Here is a 22,552-nt window from a genome sequence, read left to right as displayed (position 1 = left end):
GACCACTCGTGGTGAGAGGAGAAAGATCTGCTGAGGCGATCTGCCAGGACTTTCTGGGCTCCTGGAAGATGGATAGCCTTGAGGTGAATGGAGTGCTGCAAGCAGAAGTCCCACATATGGACGGCCTGCTGACACAGGATGGAGGACCGCATTTCTCCCTGTCTGTCGATGTAGAACATGGCTGCCGTGTTGTCTGTAAGCACTCGTAATAATTTGCCCAAGTCCAAGTGATGTCTGTTCAGTGAGAACACTGAAGCTAACCATGTCTGTAGGGGTCTGAGGCACAGCCTTGCGTGTCGTACCATGTAAGTGCACACAGCCATGTGTGCCAGGAGCTTGAGGCAAACCTGGGCTGTTGTGACGGGGTGGACCTTGACCCTGGATATCAGATTCGCCATTGTCTGGAATGGAGCCTCTGGAAGGAAAGCTCTAGTCTGTGTCGAGCACTGCCCCAATAAACTCTATTCTCTGGACTGGAATGAGAGTCGACTTTTGTTCATTTATCAACAGGCCCAGTGCTGAGAAGGTGGCTTCGACCAGGCTGATGCTGTTCTTTACTTGAGCCTCTGAGTGGCCCTTGATCAGCCAGTTGTCGAGGTACATGTAGACTTGGACCCCTCACCTTCTAAGGAAGGCTGCTACCACTGCCATGCATTTCGTAAAAACCCAGGGGGCTGCAGACAGACCAAAGAGGAGGACAGTGAATTGGTAATGGGACTGGTTTACTATGAACCTGAGGAATTTTATGTGGCCTGGGAAAATGGAAATAGGTGTCCTTCAAGTCGAGGGTGGCATACCAGTCCCCTGGATCCAGGAAGGGAATGATGGAGCCCAGGGAGACCATACAGAACCTCAGTTTATTAAAATAACTGTTGAGGAGGTGCAAGTCCAGGATGGGTCAAAGAAACCCCCCCGCCCTTGGCCTTTGGGATTAGGAGATATCGGGAGTATAACCCCTTCCCTCTCAAGTTTCAAGGCACCTCTTCCACGGCCCCACCTGTAGGAGGGCTTTCACCTCTGGGGCTAGAAGTTACTCATGAGAAGGGTCCCTGAAGAGGGATGGAGGTGGGAGGGAGGGGTGGAGGAAAACTGAAGAGTATAACTGTCCACCACTGTATTCAGCACCCAGCGGTCTGATGTGATGAAGGACCATGCTGGGCTGAAGTGGGAATGTTGGTCCAAAATCAAAAGAGTCAAGAGCAGGATCTGATGTTGGAACTAGTAAAGTGCCCTCAGGCGCACTTTCAAAAGTTCTGCTTGGGACCTCCTGAGTATCTATGAGACCCCGGTAGTGAGGTTGAGGCGGATGGGGATGGTTGACAACACTTGTAACCCCTGCTCCTTTTCTTGAACTGGTCTTGTCGCGGTGGCAGAGCCGAGAAGCGGGTCAGTTGCTGAAGCCTAAAATGCCTCCTTGAAAGAGCCAGAGCATAGAGACCCAGTGATCTCAGGGTAGCCCTTGAGTCCTTCAGGCCATGGATCTTTGTGTCCGTTTGCCCAAAAAATGGTGAGGTACCCTTGAATGGGAGTTCTTGGATTGACTGTTGGACCTCCTGTGGTAGCCCCAAGGACTGCAGCCAATAGCATCGCCTCATAGCCACTGCGGAAGCCATCATTCTGGCTGCCGCATGAGCTGCATGCAGGTCTGCCTGGAGTGAGGCTCTGGCTGTGTACTTTCCCTCCTCTAAGAGGGCAGAAAACTCTTGCCTGGCATCATGAGGCAGCGAGTCTTTAAATTTCATTAGAGTCCCACATATTGTAATCGGACCGCCCCAGCAGGGCTTGCTGGTTAGAGATACGAAGCTGCAATCCGCTCATTGAATAAAATTTTCTGCCAAACAGATCTAGTCTCTTTAAGTCTTTCTGTTTGGAGGTAGAACTTGCCTGGCCTTGTCTGTCCCTCTCATTGGCCACTGTTATGACTAGGGACCCAGGAGGAGGGTGAGAATATAAGTACTTGTACCCTTTGATTGGCACATAGTATTTCTCCTCTGCCCTCTTTGAAGTGGGAGGGAGAGAAGATGGGGTCTGCCACAGGGCTGTGACTGGACCCATAACAGCCTCATTGATGGGTAGGGCCACCTTAGATGGTGCTGCTTCAGCCAAAATGTCAGTGAGGCTATGGACTTCTTGAACATCTGAACCTCTAGCCCCAGATTATCAGCTATTCTCTTTAGAAGCTCCTGAGGGGCTCTCCTGCTCAGCCCCGAGACAGACTCATCTGGGGAGGAGAAGTAAGAGGCCTGTACCAGAGGGAGAGCTTTCTCCTCTTCTTCTGTCCCTATTACGTCCATCAGGCCCACATCTTGCACGTTGGTACCAGGCTTGGTACTAGAGTCGAATTCCGGTGCCGAATGGAGCAGTGTGGGAGCCAGCCTCTCAGACACAACTGAGCAGGATCAGTGGGATGACGGCCCCAATACCGGGGGAAACCCCCATAGGTTCCAGAACGGCCACTGCATCGGCCACTGCCCTGACAGCCAGGTGCCAGTGAGGGGACCTGCACCGGGATCTGGTGGGATGTAGGATGGATACCGCCGGTGACTCTTGGGATGGGAGTAGGACTCCATCTCAGATTCCGAAGAAGAGGCCTCCTGAGGTGACCATAGGGGAGCAGTACCCTTTGCTTCTGCCAGTTGGTGCCACGGGTGCAGGGACTGGTGCCAGATTGGGGATGAGCTTACAGATGAAAGAAGGGCTGGCTTGCCTCTGGAAGGTTCTGAGGGCCCTGGTGCTGGGAAAGAGCTTGGTGCTCCATGCTCTCTTCTGCTCACGCTCATCAGAGCAGGCAGTTGTCCCATTGGGGTCGGCAGCACCGGGAGAGATAATAAGTCCCTGGCTGCTTCAAAGGCCTCCGGGGTAGAAGGCACTGCCATCCCATTGGCACAGCAATGACTTCCTGGCGCGGGCGGGGGGGTTCCTGCACCGAGCTCAACTGCTCTCGGGGCAGAGTTGACGGTGCAGCCATAGGACTGGGGAGTGGCCTGATGTGGGTTGCACTCCACTGCCTTCCCCCGTTTGCCTTTTCTTGGCACTGGGGAGTGTCTTCTCTGGAGTGCTGTTTCTTATGTTTCTTCCTCAGCACTGGAGATGAAGAACGGTGCCGAGAAACATGCAGTGCCAGAGGGGCGCTTCGCACTGAAGCGCTTGGTGCCCAATCCAATCGGCTTGGCTATGACGCTGGTCTAAGAGCGGCTTCCATTAGGATAGCTCTCAGTCTATCCTCTCTAGGGTGACCAGACAGCAAGTGTGAAAAATCAGGACAGGGGATGGGGGGTAATAGGAGCCTATATAAGAAAAAGACCCAAAAATCGTGACTGTCCCTATAAAATCAGGACATGTCGTCACCCTAATCCTCTCTGTCTTTCTTCGTACAAGACTTAAGGTCCCGACAGATCTGACAGCGCTCTTGTATGTGAGCCTCTCCCAGAGGCTTCAGACAACTGGAGTGTGGGTCGCTCACTGGCATAGGCTTGAAGCCCGGGGACTGGGGCATGCCTGGCCCCAGGGGAAAAGGGAGCCCCTCTGCACTAAAGGAGGGGGACTAACTATCCACACTAATACTATTTACACTACTACTACACTAACAAACTAAGTTGAAGAGAAAAAAAGACACTGAAAAAATGCCTTGCCAAAGCAAGAGGAGCTGTTCCAGTAACCGTCACAGGTGGTAAGAAGGAACAGAGAGGGTGTGGAGCTGGCAGTGCCCCTTATACTGGCGCATAAACGTGCGGCAGCAGAGGGTGCTAGAGCCGGTCCGATGGATACCACTAAGGGGAAAATCTCCAGCAATGGTGCATGCGGTGCGCACACATCTAATGTGGAATGGACATGAGCAAGCACTCGAAGACGAACATCTCTTATTTATTTTTCCAAATCTCAAGATTCAGGTTCACCACAATAAATAAATACTGAAATAAAAACGGAACTTTAGCAACTAAACTAACTTTGGTAGACTATCACCTCAGCTAAAAAGCTAAAAGCTTCCTTTGGTGTCCTCTGGCTTCAGGTGACGTTTGCTTGCAGTGTTTAGCTTGTTTTTGTCTCGGTCTACAGTAGGTGCTATGGGTGAGATTCCCTAGATTGAGTAGTCATACTTGTGCTAGCTCAGTAGGGTAGGCATGGTAGCATGGCAGTGGCATGGGCTAACTGTGCTCAGTAAAACCTGCCTGAACCCCATGGATATATACTTGGCTCAGCTAGTCTGTTCCACCATGGCTACATCACTGTGTTTAGCGCCCGCTCAATGAGAGGTAGCATGAGTATGTCTATGCGAGCTAGGGAATCACACCCCTCGCTTCTAGTGTAGACAGAACCTTAGTTTTACAGTGTAGTGATGTTAAGGACATACCCAACCTGACAAAGCATTGCCACCTGGTCAGAGTTTTGTCCACTTCCAGCAAATGTGGCCACAAAGGAATTGTATTTGGGGGTGGTATTACATGAGAGTTCCAGTACAAGAATACTCAAGGAGCTAATAGAGGAGGTATCTGAGCCTCTAGCTATTATCTTTGGAAAATCATGGGAGACGGGAGAGATTCCAGAAGACTGGAAAAGGGAAAATATAGTGCCCATCTATAAAAAGGGAAATAAAAACAACCCAGGAAACTACAGACCAGTTAGTTTAACTTCTGTGCCAGGGAAGATAATGGAGCAAGTAATTAAGGAAATCATCTGCAAACACTTGGAAGGTGGTAAGGTGATAGGGAACAGCCAGCATGGATTTGTAAAGAACAAATCATGTCAAACCAATCTGATAGCTTTCTTCGATAGGATAACGAGTCTTGTGGATAAGGGAGAAGCTGTGGATGTGGTATACCTAGACTTTAGTAAGGCATTTGATACGGTCTCACATGATATTCTTATCGACAAACTAGGCAAATACAATTTAGATGGGGCTACTATAAGGTGGGTGCATAACTGGCTGGATAACCGTACTCAGAGAGTTGTTATTAATGGTTCCCAATCCTGCTGGAAAGGCATAACGAGTGGGGTTCCGCAGGGGTCTGTTTTGGGACCGGCTCTGTTCAATATCTTCATTAACGACTTAGATATTGGCATAGAAAGTACGCTTATTAAGTTTGCGGATGATACCAAACTGGGAGGGATTGCAACTGCTTTGGAGGACAGGGTCATAATTCAAAATGATCTGGACAAATTGGAGAAATGGTCTGAGTTAAACAGGATGAAGTTTAACAAAGACAAATGCAAAGTGCTCCACTTAGGAATCAGTTTCACACATACAGAATGGGAAGAGACTGTCTAGGAAGGAGTACGGCAGAAAGGGATCTAGGGGTTATAGTGGACCACAAGCTAAATATGAGTCAACAGTGTGATGCTGTTGCAAAAAAAGCAAACGTGATTCTGGGATGTATTAACAGGTGTGTTGTGAGCAAGACACGAGAAGTCATTCTTCCGCTCTGCTCTACTCTGGTTAGGCCTCAGCTGGAGTATTGTGTGCAGTTCTGGGCACCGCATTTCAAGAAAGATGTGGAGAAATTGGAAAGGGTCCACAGAAGAGCAACAAGAATGATTAAAGGTCTTGAGAACATGACCTATGAAGGAAGGCTGAAAGAATTGGGTTTGTTTAGTTTGGAAAAGAGAAGACTGAGAGGGGACATGATAGCAGTTTTCAGGTATCTAAAAGGGTGTCATAAGGAGGAGGGAGAAAACTTGTTCACCTTAGCCTCTGAGGATAGAACAAGAAGCAATGGGCTTAAACTGCAGCAAGGGAGGTCTAGGTTGGACATTAGGAAAAAGTTCCTAACTGTCAGGGTGGTTAAACACTGGAATAAATTGCCTAGGGAGGTTGTGGAATCTCCATCTCTGGAGATATTTAAGAGTAGGTTAGATAAATGTCTATCAGGGATGGTCTAGACAGTATTTGGTCCTGCCATGCGGGCAGGGGACTGGACTCGATGACCTCTCAAAGTCCTTTCCAGTCCTAGAATCTATGAATCTATGAATTCTGTGGGACAATGAAAGTCATGAAGGTAGCAATCATATGCTACATGAATGTATGCAAAGGGAAAAGAGAACTCAAGGCTTTACATGTTTCTGTTAACTACTAAGCCATATAATAGGTCCATCTAAAATAGCTTTCTTTTCTCTCTTTCAGTCTATTCTATGTATACAAGGTGTACCCATATCTATTTTTAATTAATGTAGTATTGTCTCAAGAGGCTACAAAATCAGTTTTGTCAGAAATACATGACTTGGCATTACAACTTATGCACAATTTGTTTTTGCACCAAAATTCCTAGAAACTGTGTCTGTATAAACCAGTGGTTCTCAAACTTTTGTACTGGTGACCCCTTTCACCTAGCAAGCCTCTGAGTGCGACCCCCTTATAAATTGAAAACACTTTTTTATATATTTAACACCATTATAAATGCTGGAGGCAAAGCAGGGTTTGGGGTGGAGGCTGACAACTCGCAACCCCCCATGTAATAACCTTGCGACCCCCTGAGGGGTCCCAACCCCCAGTTTGAGAACCCCTGGTATAAACTATCAATTGTGTCACAGTTTAATGATAAATTACCAATACAATATATATATATATACATACACCCCTCTACCCCGATATAACGCGACCCGATAGAACACGAATTCGGATATAATGTGGTAAAGCAGTGCTCCGGCGGGGGGGCGGGGCTGCGCACTCCGGCGGATCAAAGCAAGTTCGATATAACGTGGTTTCACCTATAACGTGGTAAGATTTTTTGGCTCCCGAGGACAGCGTTATATCGGGGTAGAGGTGTGTGTATATATATAAATTGAGAAGAATCAGTTTCCCAAACAGCTGTGGAAGTTTAAGTTAATTTTTGGATAACCTAGACTTTACAGAATCCTTTTTCAGGATGACCATGTATCTGTTTAAAGAAACCAGTGAAGAATTTTAAGACTGCTTGTTATAGGATTTATCTATACTCAAAAGACACCTTCTCTAATTACCCTCTCACCATCTTCAGCACAGCAGGGAGTGAGAGAAGACCGAAGCACAAGGATGGCAGAATGGGGGCTGTCCCACTGCTCCTTTCTCCTTTAGTCCTCCATTTAGTCATTAACTGGGCCAGGGGAGATGGGCCCACCTGAATGGCGGGCTGCTGGATGCACCTCTCTTCCTCCACCTATTAAGCTAGTTTGGGTGTTTCAAAAGTCTCTTACCCTACTGTTAGCTGCCCTCCCTCCCCTTCATTAGTTGTAGATTTGGAGCTGTGCCATTTATGATGCTGTTGGTCTAACCAGTCACCTGTTTCTAGGGATCAGAAAGGAATTTTTCCCATTAGGGCAAACTGGCATGAGGTCCAGTGGGTTTTTCCACCTTCCCTGCAGCCTCCTGGAGGCACAATTGGGTTGAAAGCAGAAGAATTCCAAAATTCATGTAATGCTGGTATGACCACTGACTCGTTGCAACTTGTGGCTGGTGTTCTGTGTGCATAAAGACTAAAAGGGCCAGCTCCCAGAGGTAAACAAGGACCCAGGATTTCACTGTTGGACCTTGTTCTCAGCAGAGGAGAGGGACCTGGAGTCTTTGCGGACTGAAACAGTCCCCGGCCCTGTGGCCTCTATCATTGCAGTACCCAAGTTATTGTTTGGTTTGTGGTTAAAGTCCTGTGAGAGCACAGGGCAGGCACTGTAGTTCCCCTCCGCAAGGTATAATTAATAGGGTTGTGGCTTACCGATTAATTCCATCGCAAGTGTCTGTCTCTCATTCACCTGCATGACCTGGTCAGTCTACTCATGATTCTGCTTGGCTTGACCGCTTGATAATTGATTTAATGGTGGTTTATTTAACTTTGACAAACAAATCCCATATTAACCCCAGGTACATGATCTGTCTGTAAGAAGACATGGGGTGATCAGGATCCAGATGCTATGAAAATTAGGACAAAACTCTGACCTTCTGAGTTTGGATTTTTATACAAACTATATCTGTGATCTGGATGCAAATCTGGATCTGCCATCCTGACTGAACAGGTGGAACTTTTTTGAGAACAGATTTTATCACAAAATTTCCATCATTTCTGCTTTCCCCAGCATCTTGCTTACTCCCATCTCTTGGGCCCCCACTCGCTAATGCTGTCTTGTGGTAAATGGGTTCATTTGCTTGTCTACCCCTCCCTGGTTCTTCAGTGTGTCAGTTGGTGACACTTCCCTAGTTCTTCTTTTGAGGATCACCTGATCCTGCAATCAGATCCCCAAGGGCAGGTCCCCATCCTGGAGTGGAGCCACAGTGGGACTCTGCAGGGCATGAGTCTGTGCTGGTGGCTCCAGTTGCAGGATAGGGGTCTTACAGAATGTTGCCATTTATGTGTTTACAAAACTCTCTCTGCAAAAAAATTCAGGAAGCAAAAACAGTACGTCTTGCACAGCTTTTAATTCAGCATGTGCCTAGTATTGTATTATTTCTCAAATCAAAACACAGATGTTTCATTCAATAGTTTCATTCCCAAATGCATTCATTTGTCCACATTGTTATATTTGCAAAATACAAACTAATATCTATTGAAGAAATAAAACCAGTTTATAGCTTTCTCTTGTGCAGGAAAAGGCTCTAACCATTGCATTGAATTATGACTGGTAAAGAAATCAGGCCTATATTTATTGGGTACCAGGACTCTGAGTTTTGTAATTTTCCACTGCATACACTTTAAATATTTTAGTGGGTTCACCCTAGAATTGCTTTTCAGTATCTTCTGCATCATTTACCTTCTCCAAGTGTCCTGTGCAGTAAGTCATGTTTTGCTTGCAGCTTTGTGATGAGATTACTCCCTTCCAGGAATTCTCTGAATTTCTGCAGAGATGAAAATCAATGGATTAATTTTATCTGTTACTTCAATTCCTTTTGAAAACACTTACTACAGGTGTTTGGACCAGATCACATGGCTGAAGAAGCAACCAACATACCATGAAATAGAACTGCTCAGTCTCCTGCTGGTTAGCTCTTCTTTTTGCAATGCTGGGCTTACTCATGTACGTCTCAGAGACTGTTGACTTCACAGACTCTGTAGAACGACTGTGCTGGAAACATTCTGACACGTCATAGTCCTCAATGGTGACCATGTCTTGTATTGTCTGCAAAGTAGCTTCTGTCGTTTTCTTAACCTGGTGTGAATAAGTGCAATTTATGGAATAGAAAGGAAGATAAATTCTAGAAGCAGCTTACAATGGAAACTAGTGATTGAAATGAATTCACTCTTACATGCTTTGTGAATGAACTGCGGTGTATGACAATAGCAAGTGACATGATCTACACTGGTGTAGAATAGAAAAAAGAGATCATTGGTTCCTAGGTCTGTCTCTATGTTTTAATAAGTTACTATAAGCAAATATAGGCTGCTCTCCTGTTGACTGAGTAACAACCTCAGAATTTGTCCTCTGAACAATAAAGTGGAAAAAAAAGTGATAGTGAATAGAAACAGTACTGGTACTCTAACCTGAACTGTTGGCTCCCCAGATTAAAATATGATTGAGCACCTCTGATGCCATGGTTGGCAGGGCACTGTGTGCTGCCATGAGAAACTCTGGTGCAACAATAACCTTATGTTGGTAAGGGGTTCAATGTGTTGTAAAGATCATGTCTATAACCCACAGGTGCAATATGGATGAAGAGAAGATGGAAGAAGGTACAGTTTACACAGCTATTGCAGCATCTCCTACTAGCTGCAGAATTGTGTAGCTAGTATGGCCATTCAGAGTGGACAGATGACTAGAAACAGAACAAGAGATACACTGCATCCCCACAATGAAAAGACAAGTGATAAGATCCAGATGATAGTGTGTGTACCATCAAGCTCTGCGGTAGTGAATATGTTTGGAGGTGAAGTTGGTGACCTGCACCCTTGCTCCATAAAGTCACTTGTACATACACCTCCTTTGCACAAGCACACCTGTCTCTGTGAAACAATGCTTCCCCATTCATATGCCCTGGCCTACTATCATGAGCCTCCTGCTTCTCCCTATATTTGTGCATTCATGTGGTGAGCAATCAAACACCCTTTCTTACCTTCTCTCACTTTAATCTTGCTTTCCCCCCACATCTCCTGAATGGTGAATCTGAGTTACTTTCTGAATTTAAATAGTTTATTAAACGATTGTATGTTTGTTTACATAAGTATTTGGATTCTGATTCAGGCCTTCAAGGTATGAATAGAGTAAGAAAATGCCATGGCTTTTAGTTTTAGGAACAGATTCTCATTAACACTTCTTTAAAATGGGTGCAAGTATAATTTATGCACACTTTAAGGCCCCCATATGCTGCCAGAGTGGTGTGAAGAGCCCTTAGTTTTTTTAATTCTTTTTAAAGAAAAGAGCAACTTTCTTTTACTAGGTGAGCCATCATCAGGAAAGGCATTCAATATCACCATGTATAAACAGCTCTAGCTAAGAGCATAACAAAGATTCTGCCTTTGCAGCCATAGAACTCAGCCAAAATTCCTTCATCCTTCAGAGCTGGCAATCTGGGGAATAGCCGTTTGTTAAATCCATGGTGGAGAGAGGAGAGGGGGAATTAAATAATTAGATCTCAGTAATTCTGCTAATAATACTTCTTAGAATCTCAGCAACTGCCTCCAAAATTGACAAATTCCATTTTGTAGGAGATAATAAAAGTACCAGTTTTAATCAATCTATCTATCTATCTATCTAGCTGGAAATATATAAAAACAATAATGTTAAAACTTGAAAATCCAAAATGTATGGAACATGAATAAAGCTAGAATCTGATCTTCTCTATAAAAACAAGTCCATGCAAACAGCTGCAATGGGAGATTCCTTGCAGCGGCTTGCCAATGACCTTAGCTATGAGGTACTGAAAAGGGGGAAATTTACTGTGCTAGTTTCAACAAAGACTCATTGGATGACATGCACATGTATTGCCAAGAGTTGAAACACGCTGGTTTTCGCTTAAATACATTAGTTTCAGTAAAGGTGGACTGAGCAGTTACAAGGAAAGTGCAGTAGTTTCAACAAATGCCATTGGTTTAAAACCACAACAACCACCTAAATGTGAGTATCTTGAACTATATTTGGTTTAAAAATAAATGCACTGGCTGGAATACAAGTGTTTCTTTAAAAAGAAAATTAATGCGTTACACATCTGGGTCAAATAAAGAGAAGCATTAGCTGAAACACTGAGCATCATGTTTTTTTAAGCTGAAAAATATCCACGTAAATAAAAATATTTTCAATGAATCCTAAATGTAAAGGAATCGATAGATACAAGCTCAAACACACACAATGAATTCTCACTGAAAGCAATACACAAACTCAAATGCACACATTTTTAAACCACTTATAACTGATTCTGACTCATTATTGACTTCATTCCAGGCCTTTCCTAAAAGAACAATGGATGTTTGTACCAAACCATGGAGGTGTTTTTGGTCTGATCCATTTCTACAGGTGACCCAAAGATTTGTAGGGTCAAATTCTGCGCTTTACACCTTCTGTGTAGCTCCTCTGACTGACGGTGATGCATTCGAGATGTATTAAGGCATAATTTCACCTTTGGGGTACAGTTTTTAACCTCTGAAATGTTTATAGATATTTGATATTGTAAATGAAAATTGTGTGTATAGATTTAAACCATTTTAGTCTAAATCAGTGGTTCTCAACATATTTACCATTGTGGGCCGCATCCAATACTACCTGTATGGCCCTGAGGATCTCACATGGGCTGCAGCTCTGTGCTGACTGGGCTGCAGGTTGAGAACCACTGGTCTAAATTATGTATCTTAGTTTTTGACACAGTGGAAATCAGGGGTGGCAGGTGAACCATGGGCTTGGGGAGGCTAGCCCCTGGCCTGGCCCCCCCCTTCTGCCCGAGGCCCCGCCCCTGATCACCCCAACGAGGCCCAGAGTGCCCCCCCCCCCAGCCCTGGGCCACCCAAGTGCCTCCAGCCCCGTAGCACTGGGTGGCACAGCCACAGCGCCTGGGGGGCCCCAGCCACTCCAAGTCCCGCCCACAGGTCGGCCACCCTAGCCCCAGCCCCGACATGTTTCCTGGAAGGGGAGCAGCCTGCCTGGGCTGGGGCCAAGGGCTTAGCGACAAGCAGGAGGGGCCTCGGGGCGGGGCCACGCGGAGCTGTCTGGGGAGACTTAGCCTCCCCCAGCCTATGATACGCGCCTCCCATGGTGGAAATCCTCCCTCTCCCAAAATGCTGTTTATCACACTTTACAAGCAGAGGCAAATCTCACCTCTTCATTTTCAATTTTGAGTGTGGCCAGTCGTGACTGTAGCTGTTGATACCTGAGCATAAGCTCTGCTTGTACCGGTTGCTGGGCACTGACCTGACAAACCTAACAAAGAATCAAAAATGGCTATTAGACTCAGAGAAAATTTCAATTCACCAACGCTGGCTTCTGTCACTCTCTTTAAAGCCAGATGAATTGCCGTTGAAACTATTAAAAATGTAATAAAATAATTGATTTGGAAAATGCAAATCTAAATTTAAAGTATATATGTACTATGAGATGTAGAAATAGTCACATTATTCTATGAAAATAGATAGCAGCCTTGATGGTCCTCTGCAATATGGCTTTTGGCTGCTACAGGCATAGGCGCCAACTTCTCCTGGCGCCGGTGGGTGCTCGTGCCCCCTCCGCCCCCAGCCCTGCCCCGACTCTACCCCTGCCCCCCATTCCAACCCCTTCCCCAAAGTCCCCACCCCAACTCCGCCCCTTCCTTGCCTCTATTGGACTCCTTCCCCAAATCCCCGCCCCGGCTCTGCCTCTTCCTCGCCTCCTCCTCAGGGGAGGAGGCGGAGGTGGGGGGACGGGGTGGGGAGCTTCCAGTGGGTGTAGAGCACCCACCAATTTTTCCCCGTGGGTGCTCCAGCCCTGGAGCACCCACGGAGTCGGCGCCTGTGGCTATAGGGCCACAAAGCAGTGCACATCCAAGATTTCCCTTTTGGAAGGGAAATCCCCAGATGCTGTAGCATTCTATGCCTCCACCAGTCCCTAATGTAGTGGAAAATAGGGGCATGGTTGGAGACCACTTGCATTCTGGCAATCTCCAGATATCATGCTCCAAGTGCAGTGTAAAACAGCTCTGAGGCCCCTCTAAGTTGCACTGGGAAGCCCCACTGGGTGGTGGTGATATAAAGCCATCATTGCCTCTGTTCCTGTGCTGGGCACATCTTGGAAGCAAAGAGAAATCTGAGCCAATGTCATTATAGTGTAATACAAAACACAACAACAAAGGAGTGCTCTTGCATCAGAATTATTTTGAGCAGCTCTGAATAGCATGTTTCCAGATCTGCCAAAGGTTTTGTTTGCTGATCCATTTGTGTCTGCGTAAATAATACTGGCTTACATTTCACTTTAACTAGATTCTTTGTAGAAGTGGATAAAAGCCACATCCTGCAGAAAATAATTCAGAATTCACAACAGGGAAGTTTTCCTTTGTGCAGAAACAGAAATTATTGGTTTGGATTTACCCTATTTGTCTCTAAGAAGTCACTAACTACTGACCTCATCACCCATATGAGACTGGAACTCAAATTTCATTGGCGGACAAAAGGCAGTGGGGTACATCTCCATGAATCTCTGCTTGTCACTTCGTGGCTCCAAGCTGTCAACAGCATTCTCAATGATGTCTAGGCCCTCATGTCTAGAGGTTTCAAGGTTATATTCCGCAGAGAGATATGTTCTTAGGGCTCTGTTCAGACTTGCATGGTATCCAAGATCGGAACACTAATAATACAACAAGGAGAGAAGAAAACAAATTTAAAAAGCAGAGACAAATTGCAATGGCCATGACATAAAAAACTGCATAACAACAATTAGAACTTATAGCATCAGTGCTTTTTTTTTTTTCATCTTCAAAGCACTTTACAAACTAATTAAACCTCACAACAGCAATGTCAAGGTGATAAGTAGCTATTATTCCCATTTGATAGATGGAAACATAGAAGCAAAGAGATTAAGGGACAATTTTAAAAGGGAAGTCAGAGGCCTCTACACAGAAGTGAGTGAATGTTTCTGGATATACATGTGCAATTGCCACAGTTGCACAGAAGAATGGGAGTTTGCACACACTAATGGGTATTTCAATATCATTTCTGTGTATGAAACTGAGACTTTTTTTTAATCTGGCCTTATGTAACTTCTCCAAGACAACCTAATAAAGTCAGTGGCATAGTCAGAATTAAAACTAGAGTTCCTGTTTGTCAGTCCTGTGCTTAGATTAACACCCAAAGCACTCTCCTCTCTTTGAGATGTTTTTTGGTTTAAATAAGAACAAAATTCTCCTCTAAAACAGAGTAAATTTGATTCATTGATTTGCATTTTCCATCTTTTATTAATATTTTAAAGCTATATCTAAGCAAATACTATTAATCAACACCTATTTTTAAAGAAAATAAGAGCTTTCAGGCTTGATCCTGCCTTGGTTTACACTTTCAGAACATCTGTCAGGAGGCGTCTGCAGCAGAACAAAATGTCCAGTATCTACTAGGCAGTGGTTCACCAGGGGTACGTGTACCCCTGGGGGTACTCTGAGGTCTTCTGGGGGTATTCAACTAATCTAGGTCAGTGTTTCTCAACCTGGGGGTGGCAGACCCCGGGGGGGTTGAGGTATGGGTTTAGGGGAGTCACAATTGCAGGGCCGGCATTAGGGGGTGGCAAGCAGGGCAACTGCCTGGGGTTCTATGGTAGAGGGGGCCCCACAAATCTAAGTAACACGCTTCAGCCACACTGCCTGGGGCTCGGGCTTCACACAAGGCCCACAAGTGAAAAACAGGCTCAAGTGTCACACTGAAATGTAAGTACAATATTTATATTCCAATCGATTTATTTTATAAATATAAGGTAAAAATGAGAAAATCAGCAATTTCTCAGTAACAGTCAGCTGTGACACTTTTGTAATTTTATGTCTGCTTTTGTAAGCAAGTAGTTTTTAAGTGAGGTGAAACTTGGGGTACACAAGACAAATCAGCCTCCTGAAAGGGGTACAGTAGCCTGGAAAGGCTGAGAGCCACTGACTAGGGTGTCCCCAGGAATACACTACAGCCTTAAGGGAGGTTGGCACCAGTCAGGGAGGGTGCATAGCTAGGGCAGTTGGGGGACATGCTACTTCAGTGCATCCCCCAGTCGTCTTCAGTCACCCTGGGAGCCCAGGTGCAGTTTAAAGCTGTCCTCCCTCTGCAGAACCCAAAGGTAGAATGGTGCAGGAGGGCAAAAAGGCAATTTGCATCCCACCCTACGCCAGCAGGGTGAATCAAGCCTATTCTGTATTCATGCATACACACCTCCCTCTAACTGTTATAGTCTCTTAGGGAAAGTAATAAGTAATATCATGCTTTGATCCCTCTGTCTTATCTACACAAAGAATTTCCAAACTATTTACCATAGCTGAGTGTAAAAATTCCCTTCCATGGAAACAAATCTTTCACCTCACCCCATGTTTAGGACTCTAATCACTAGTCCTAAGAGATCAAATTCTGCTCTGAAATCTGTGACAAAAAAGGTTTGTTTCATTCACATTACTGACCACAAAACTGCTGTGATCAGCAACAGCTTTCAGCCTTAGAGGTTACTGCAGGTCATTTACTGCTGATGGGATAATGGCCACCCAAAACACAGTACATGAACCATTTTAAGTCTACAAAAGAAGGATTTCAATCTCAGTCAAGTGCATGTCCAACGATAGCCTTTCCCCTCCACACTGGAAATTTGTGTTACATTTACTGAAACCAAAGTCCCTAACTTTTTAATCTAACCGCATCCATATTTTAAAGGTTTCCAGACTAAAAATATAAGGGTGTTAGCATTTATTTGTAAAGGAATTACCTCTCTCTGTTTTTCCCTATGTTGTGTGTTAAATAAGCTTTTTAATTCAACTCACTATCTTGGATGAAAAGACAGACAAAAAATGATGGTAAGAAAGAGGATCAGGCCAGCTGTTTTTATTTTATGAGTATTAATTCCAGCCAAAATTCATGGGACGCTAAACTAAGAGGAAAAAGAAATACAAATGGCAATGGCTAATTTTACTATAGTGGCCAGTTAGTTACTTGTTTTAAAACTACAGGCAGTTAGAATCTGAATTTAGGAAAATAGGAACTTTCAGATTTGTATTAATGAAATAACTTATTGATTTATAGAGGAAATCACAATTACAAGCATGTGGAATTTTGATGTAGCTTCCCCAGAGAGCCAGAAAATGGGGTTGCAGCCTTCATCTTCTGATAGTCCCAAGAATGCCAGGATTCACCCCTCAATGCACTGAGCAATCATAATCAACCACAAGAATGAAAACCACAATTATCATTTGTTTGGGTAAATAAGGCTGCCTGGGACTATCTTTGAAACTTATCAGTACTGCTTCTGAATCAAGCTGAAGGGTTTTTCAAGTGAAGCAGGATAACCTCTTTAGCACTTCACAGCACTCTTATTGCCAGCAAGAAAAGTGAGAATGAGACCAGAATTTGAACCAGAGACTTCCGCACAGTAGATTTGTACATGGAGTTTAATGTTTGAATTTGGATTTGTGCTTCAAAATTAATGTGAATAAAAATAAAATTTGACTGAATGACAATTTGCCTTTACTTTGTTTAACAAGAAAATCCAGACACTCTAAACCCCTCCCCTCCCCCCAAAAAACAAAACCAAACAAACTCTATGAAGCTTGGCACCTCACAGGCTTGGGTTAAAATATACATATATATTTTCAAACAATGCCCCAATCCAGTGGCGTAGCCAGGTTCTAAGTGCAGGGGGAGCAAACATAAAAAAGGCGCCCCACCTTGGCTCCTCCTCTGGCCACGCCCCCCCTTGGCTCCTCCTCCGGCCGCTCCACGCCCCCCCCGCTGGCTCCTCTGGCCGCGCCGCGTCCCACCCCCCTTGGCTTCTCTGGCCATGCTGCGGCCATGCTGCGACCCCCCTCGGAGGGGCTCAGTCTGGGGGCAGGGGGCCGGGAGCGGCCCGGCCGAGGAAGTTTTTAGGGTGCGGTTGGAGGGAGAGGGGGGAAGAGGCAAGAAAGTTTCACGCGCCCCCAGGTGGGACTCACCAACTGCCGAGCGACCTCGGAGGAAGCCATGACATCGTGCCGGGCGGCCGCCGCGGGAAGGGGAGGGGGAGAGGTGCGCGGGAAGCTCCAGGCGGGCTGGAGTCTCGGACGTGACGTGAGCGGATGGTCGGTCTCTGACCTCCCCCCCCCAGACACCCCACTCATTGGCTCATTGGGTCCGCGCTTACCTGGCTGCCCAGGTGCCTCTGATGAGCGACCTCCTTCTCCCCCACAGCGCCAGGGAAAAGCGTCCCTGACTGAATGCCACCGCCTGGCTCGTTGGGCCTGGGAGAGAGCAGACCAGGCGCAGATGGCAGAGCCGCTGAGCTCTCCTGCCGGGCTGATGGGGCTGAACGTGAGCTCCCCGGAGCGCAAAGCTCAGCCCGGTACAGAGGAAACATGGACAAACTTGAACACGGGCGCTGGGGGTGGGGGAGGCGAAGCCTTTAGGTCACTATGAACAGCGGTGCTGGGGGTGAGTTTAAAAGAGAAGTAGCCCAGCTTTTGGCTGGATTTCCCCCAACTCCCCAGATGCTGATCCCATGCTTTCCCCATGAGAAAGAGTTCAAAAGAGAAAGCCGCTTCCAGTAACTGGAAACCAAACCTCTCCCCCCACGTTTTATGGCTGAGTCCGGCACAACCTAGGAGCCGGCTCCCCACGGGGAACGGAGACCAAGCAGCCGGTACATCCCCCTGCGGGGAGCGCTGCTCAGGGGGCACTTTGCACCCCCACCGCCCAGAGAGCTGGAGCAGCAGCAGCACCTGTGCCCGGGGAGCGGCAGCGCCTCCTCCCGTCCCTCACTTTCTTCTCCCGCGCTCCGAGCCGGGCGCCCTGCTGCAGCCCCTCCACGCCGCGAAGCCGCTGGCGCTCTGCCTAGTGCCGGAATGTCAAATGTGCTGAGGGGAAGCGGCTGCTTCCCCTGCACCCCGCTAGCTAGGCTACTGCCCCAATCCAAAACACAATTTGTTGTGGATGGATCAGAGATTTTTGCACTCCGTGAAAGGTTCCATCAGGCAGTATCCCAAAGACTACTAAGAAAGAAGAGGATGAAAGGTTTAATCTACCACCAGAGTGGACTTGCAACCACAGTTGAAAAATAGGGATGGCTGAACCATTTTGGAAGGGATACGAATCACCATTTTTTAACCTTCCTCCATTTCTAGAACCAAAACTGTTAAGATTCTGATACTTTTAGATAAACTGCTGTCACTGCTAGGAGTGGAATTGTCAAATCTCTCACAAAAGCACATTCTCTCAAGATTTTCAGACTCTAGCCTGCAGAGCCAAGACATCTGGAAAGTTTGAATAAGCAACCAAAACGTTTTGACATTTATCCAAACTGAACTCAACCTCTGAACCTCTGTGAGATTCACTCATCAATAACTGAAACCAGAAGTCCTTGCGGTTAAAGAGATCCATAGCCAACTAATGGGTAGCCATTGAAGCTGGACAGATGATCTGAATAAGCTCTCCCCTAGCATCTATTGAGGAACTGTGCAAAAGACTTCAGGCAAAGCAGTTGCATAGATGCAACTGCTTTGCCTACATGATCAGTAATCAGACCTGCTTTGCAAAGTGATCAATTTTGGCTGTTTTGGGTTAAAGTTCACTTTAGATTTGGACACAGGTAAAATAAAATAATGTTACGCTTTTTGTATGAATAAAGGGCAGCAGAACTGTACTTAATATGCCCTAATTGAGAAGGTGTTACCTTAGCTTCAGTAGCATAGCTGGGGGGAATAGGGGGAGCGGCCGCTCCCACTGAGCACATTCCCCCAAAGTGGCGCCTTTTTAATTTTTACACTCACTCGGGGGCGCTTCCCAACAGGGGCGGCACATCTGGGTCTTCGGCGGCACTTCGGTGGCAGGTTCTTCAGTCGCTCCGGGTCTTCAGCAGCAATTCGGCGGCGGGTAATTTGGTGGTGGATTCTTCAGTCTTCGGTGGCAAGACTTGGGTTTTTCTTTTTTTTTTTCTTTGCTGCTTCGTGGCGGGTGGCGCCTTTTTTTATGTGTTCGCTCCCCCTGTTGTTAGAACCTGGCTACGACACTGCTTAACTTCAACCTCACTTGCTCAGTGAAGATAGTGATGCCAAGTCCAAGTGAAAGTCGGAGGGGGTGGGCACACAGTGTAGACTGTTTAAAGGGTCTTAGCTATCATTTGACCTTTCCCCTCCAATGTTTAAAGACAGAGCTGATTGGATTCAATTGAGCATCCTTGTTTCCTCTCAATGATCTCTAGAACTGAAATCACACTAATAAACTGGTCTAGGGAGCTTAGTCCTGGTGTGGGGACAGTGTTGTGGTGAAACACCACAGGCAGGAGCAGCGAGTTCCTCTCTACTCAGTGAAATCACTAGGAGGCTGGGTTATATGGTGGAACCTCAGAACATGACATCACAGCGAAGAGAAGCAGCAGTGGTGAGCAACAGCAGCAGTAGAAACAGCAGCGGCAAGCTGAAGCCGAGGTGTCACTCAATCACCTCCAGAACCCACTTGAATGCACCCCGGGACTCTGATACTTTGCTGACCACAGATAAGCTGTGAGTGGGGTGCAACTGAGGGAAAGGCATGTTAAAGGGACATTTGCCTTTTGGAATTTCACACCTGAAGGTGGGAAACTGAAGGAAAGGACTCCTGCCCAAGATAGTGTGGGGCAGGAGTTCACTTATGGTTTGCACACTTTTGAATCACTATTGCAGTATTTTCCCAAATTAATGCTGTGATCCCTTTTCCTTTTAATAAAAGTTTTCTTTTATATACACAGACTTAGTGCTTGGCAATGGGGAAGTAGAGACTCATGGAAGTGCCCAGAGGTGGTGTTTAGTTTTTCTAGATTTCTGGGTGCGGTGGGTTCCAGCTGGTTTTCATAGATTCTAAGGCTAGAAGGGACTATTGTGATCATCTAGTCTGACCTCGTGTATAACACAGGCCATAGAACTTGCCCCAAATAGCCCCTAGAGCAGAGCTTTTAGAAAAATATTCAATCTTGATTTAAAAATTGTTAGTGATGGAGAATTCACCATGACACTTGGTAAATTGTTCCAGTGGTTAATTACTCTCACTGTTAAAAATGTACACCTTATTTCCAGTCTGAATGTGTTTAGTTTCAACTTCCAGCCACTGGATCCTGTTATACCTTTCTCTCCCAGCTTGAAGAGCAAATATTATTAAATATTTGTTCTCCACGTAGGTAGTTATAGACTGTAATCAAGTCAGTCCCTAACTTTCTCTTTGTTAAGCTAAATAGATTAGGCTCCTTGAGTCTATCACTATCAGACAGGTTTTCGAGTATTTTAATTGTTCTCAATGTCATGGCTCTCCTGTGAACGCTCTCCAATTTATAAACATCTTTCTTGAATTGTGGGCACCAGAATTGGACACAGTATTCCAACGGTGGCCCACCAGTGCCAAATCCAGAGGTAAAATAATCTTCCTACACCTACTTGAGATTCCCCTGTTTATGCTTCCCAGGATTGCATTAGCTCTTTTGGCCACCGTGTCACTCTGGGAGCTCAAGTTCAGCTGACAATCCAAAAATCATTACAATCCAAAAATCTTTTTCAGAGTCACTGCTTCCCAGGATAGAGTCCCCCAGCCTGTAAGTATGGCCTAGGTGTATACATTTACCATATTAAAAACCAATATTGTTTGCTTGTGCCCAGTTTATTAAGGGATCTAGATCACGCTGAATCAGTGACCTGTCCTCTTCATTATTTACCACTCTGAATTTTTGTGTCATCTGCAAACTATCAGTGATTATTTTATGTTTTCTTCCCAATCCATTGATAAAAATGTTAAATAAAGTAGACACAAGAACCAATCCCTGAACCACACTGGAAACAGACCCACTTGATGATGATTCTCTGTTTATAGTTATATTTTGAGACCTTTCTGTTAGCCAGTTTTTAATCTACATAATGTGTGACGTTAATTTTACATCATACTAGTTTTTAAATCAAGATATCATTCAGCACCAAGTCAAATGCCTTACAGAAGACTATTACATCAACACGGTTACCTTTAACAACAAAATTTTTACTCTCATCCAAAAAACAAAACAAAAACAAAAAAATGATATCAAGTTAGTTTGACGGGATCTATCGTCCATAAACCCATGTTAATTTGCATTAATTACATTACTTACCCTCCTTTATTTCTTTATTAATCTACTCCCATATCAGCCACTCCATTATCTTGCCTAGGATCGAAGTCAGACTGACAGGCCTATAATTACCTGGGTCATCCCATTTACCCTTTTAAAAAATTGGCACATTAGCTTTCTTCCAGTCTTCTGGATCTTCCCCAGTAATCCATGATTCAGTAAAACATTAACTGTCCAGCAAGCTCCTCAGCCAGCTTTTTTAAAGCTCTTGGATGCAAGTTATCTGGACCTGCTAATTTAAAAGTATCTAACTTTAGCAGTTTCTGTTTCCAGAGTAGCCTTAACAATGCTGTAGCAACTTCTCAAACAACTCCACACATCATGGTGCAGCCTGTAGCTCCTTCCTCCCTTTCCCCTGGGCTACCAGTGCTCTTATAAACTATCCCTCTGGAGCATGCCCTGCAGCTGCTGAGGGGTGGGGCCTCCCTAGCCCAGGACTGCTCTATGCCATGCCTTGGTTTAGTGTGGGGTCTGCAAACCCCATCACAGAAACTTATGAAATAAAGATGGTGAGCTGCATACAACTTAGCCTTATTTCAAATTTGATGTATGAATGACTACGAAAGTACAAGACATGACATCTTTAGAGGACAAATCAACTTCACTGAGGGTTTGGTCAGAAGCAATACCCACAACAGTTAGAAATCCTTTAAACTCCTATTCATCCCAAACACTACTACAGAACATAATTAGAAGGCCTCCAAGGAAAAATGAATAGTGAATATTTTATATATTCCAGGGCTACAGGCAGATTTGCTGTTGATGCTGTTCTGTTTTGATTGCTGTTTCTTCAGCATTTACCGTTGGATTATGTGGGTGCTTGAAATGTCTGAAAAAGGGCTCATACCTTCCTATTACAAACAGACAAATCTCGTAATCTGAATGGCATAGCAATCTTCAAATAACTGAACAATGATATGCACCATATGGAAAGATGTTAGTACAAGCACTCAGATTAACAGGGGTGTGTACTGTACTGCTGCTCAGAGATCTCTAGTTTTAAGAAACATCCCCACAAACCAAATGAAGCTTGCTCAGTCTAGCTGAAAAACATTTCTTTTCCAGTTTTTCCACACAATACAAGTCAAATGTACACACTCTCCTGCATATGAAGTAGATCTACAGTAGGTCCAATAGAAGGGAAATAATCTATTTAAGAGACATCCAAATTCCTCTGCTTGAATAAAAAGGAATGAGAAACAGTTGTACATATTAAATAATGTTTATCCTACCACTCCTTTTACCAAGGTTGGCCTCAAAACTTATTTCATAAAATGCTCCCCAAAACAAATGCTTAAGACTCAAGGTACATTTTTATCTGGCTTTTCTTATGAAGGCGTAATAGATTATTAACTGCACAGCAGCATTTTAAGAA

General features: G+C 45.2%; 1 protein-coding gene across 1 annotated transcript in view; it reads right to left on the bottom strand.

Annotated features, from left to right (window-relative positions):
• The window catches only part of SRGAP1 (SLIT-ROBO Rho GTPase activating protein 1), a 233,214-nt gene that overhangs the window by 47,013 nt on the left and 163,649 nt on the right, over positions 1-22,552 (bottom strand). The window contains exons 7-10 of the mRNA XM_065423765.1: positions 13,477-13,698; positions 12,202-12,303; positions 8,911-9,108; positions 8,713-8,797 (exon numbers count right to left, since the gene is read on the bottom strand). Of these exons, the coding sequence (XP_065279837.1) occupies positions 8,713-8,797; positions 8,911-9,108; positions 12,202-12,303; positions 13,477-13,698 (607 nt within the window). The remainder of the gene's footprint in view (positions 1-8,712; positions 8,798-8,910; positions 9,109-12,201; positions 12,304-13,476; positions 13,699-22,552) is intronic.

Source organism: Emys orbicularis, chromosome 1 (assembly GCF_028017835.1).
Source record: "Emys orbicularis isolate rEmyOrb1 chromosome 1, rEmyOrb1.hap1, whole genome shotgun sequence".
Taxonomy (NCBI): Eukaryota; Metazoa; Chordata; order Testudines; family Emydidae; genus Emys; species Emys orbicularis.
This window is presented reverse-complemented; position numbering and strand designations above follow the sequence as displayed.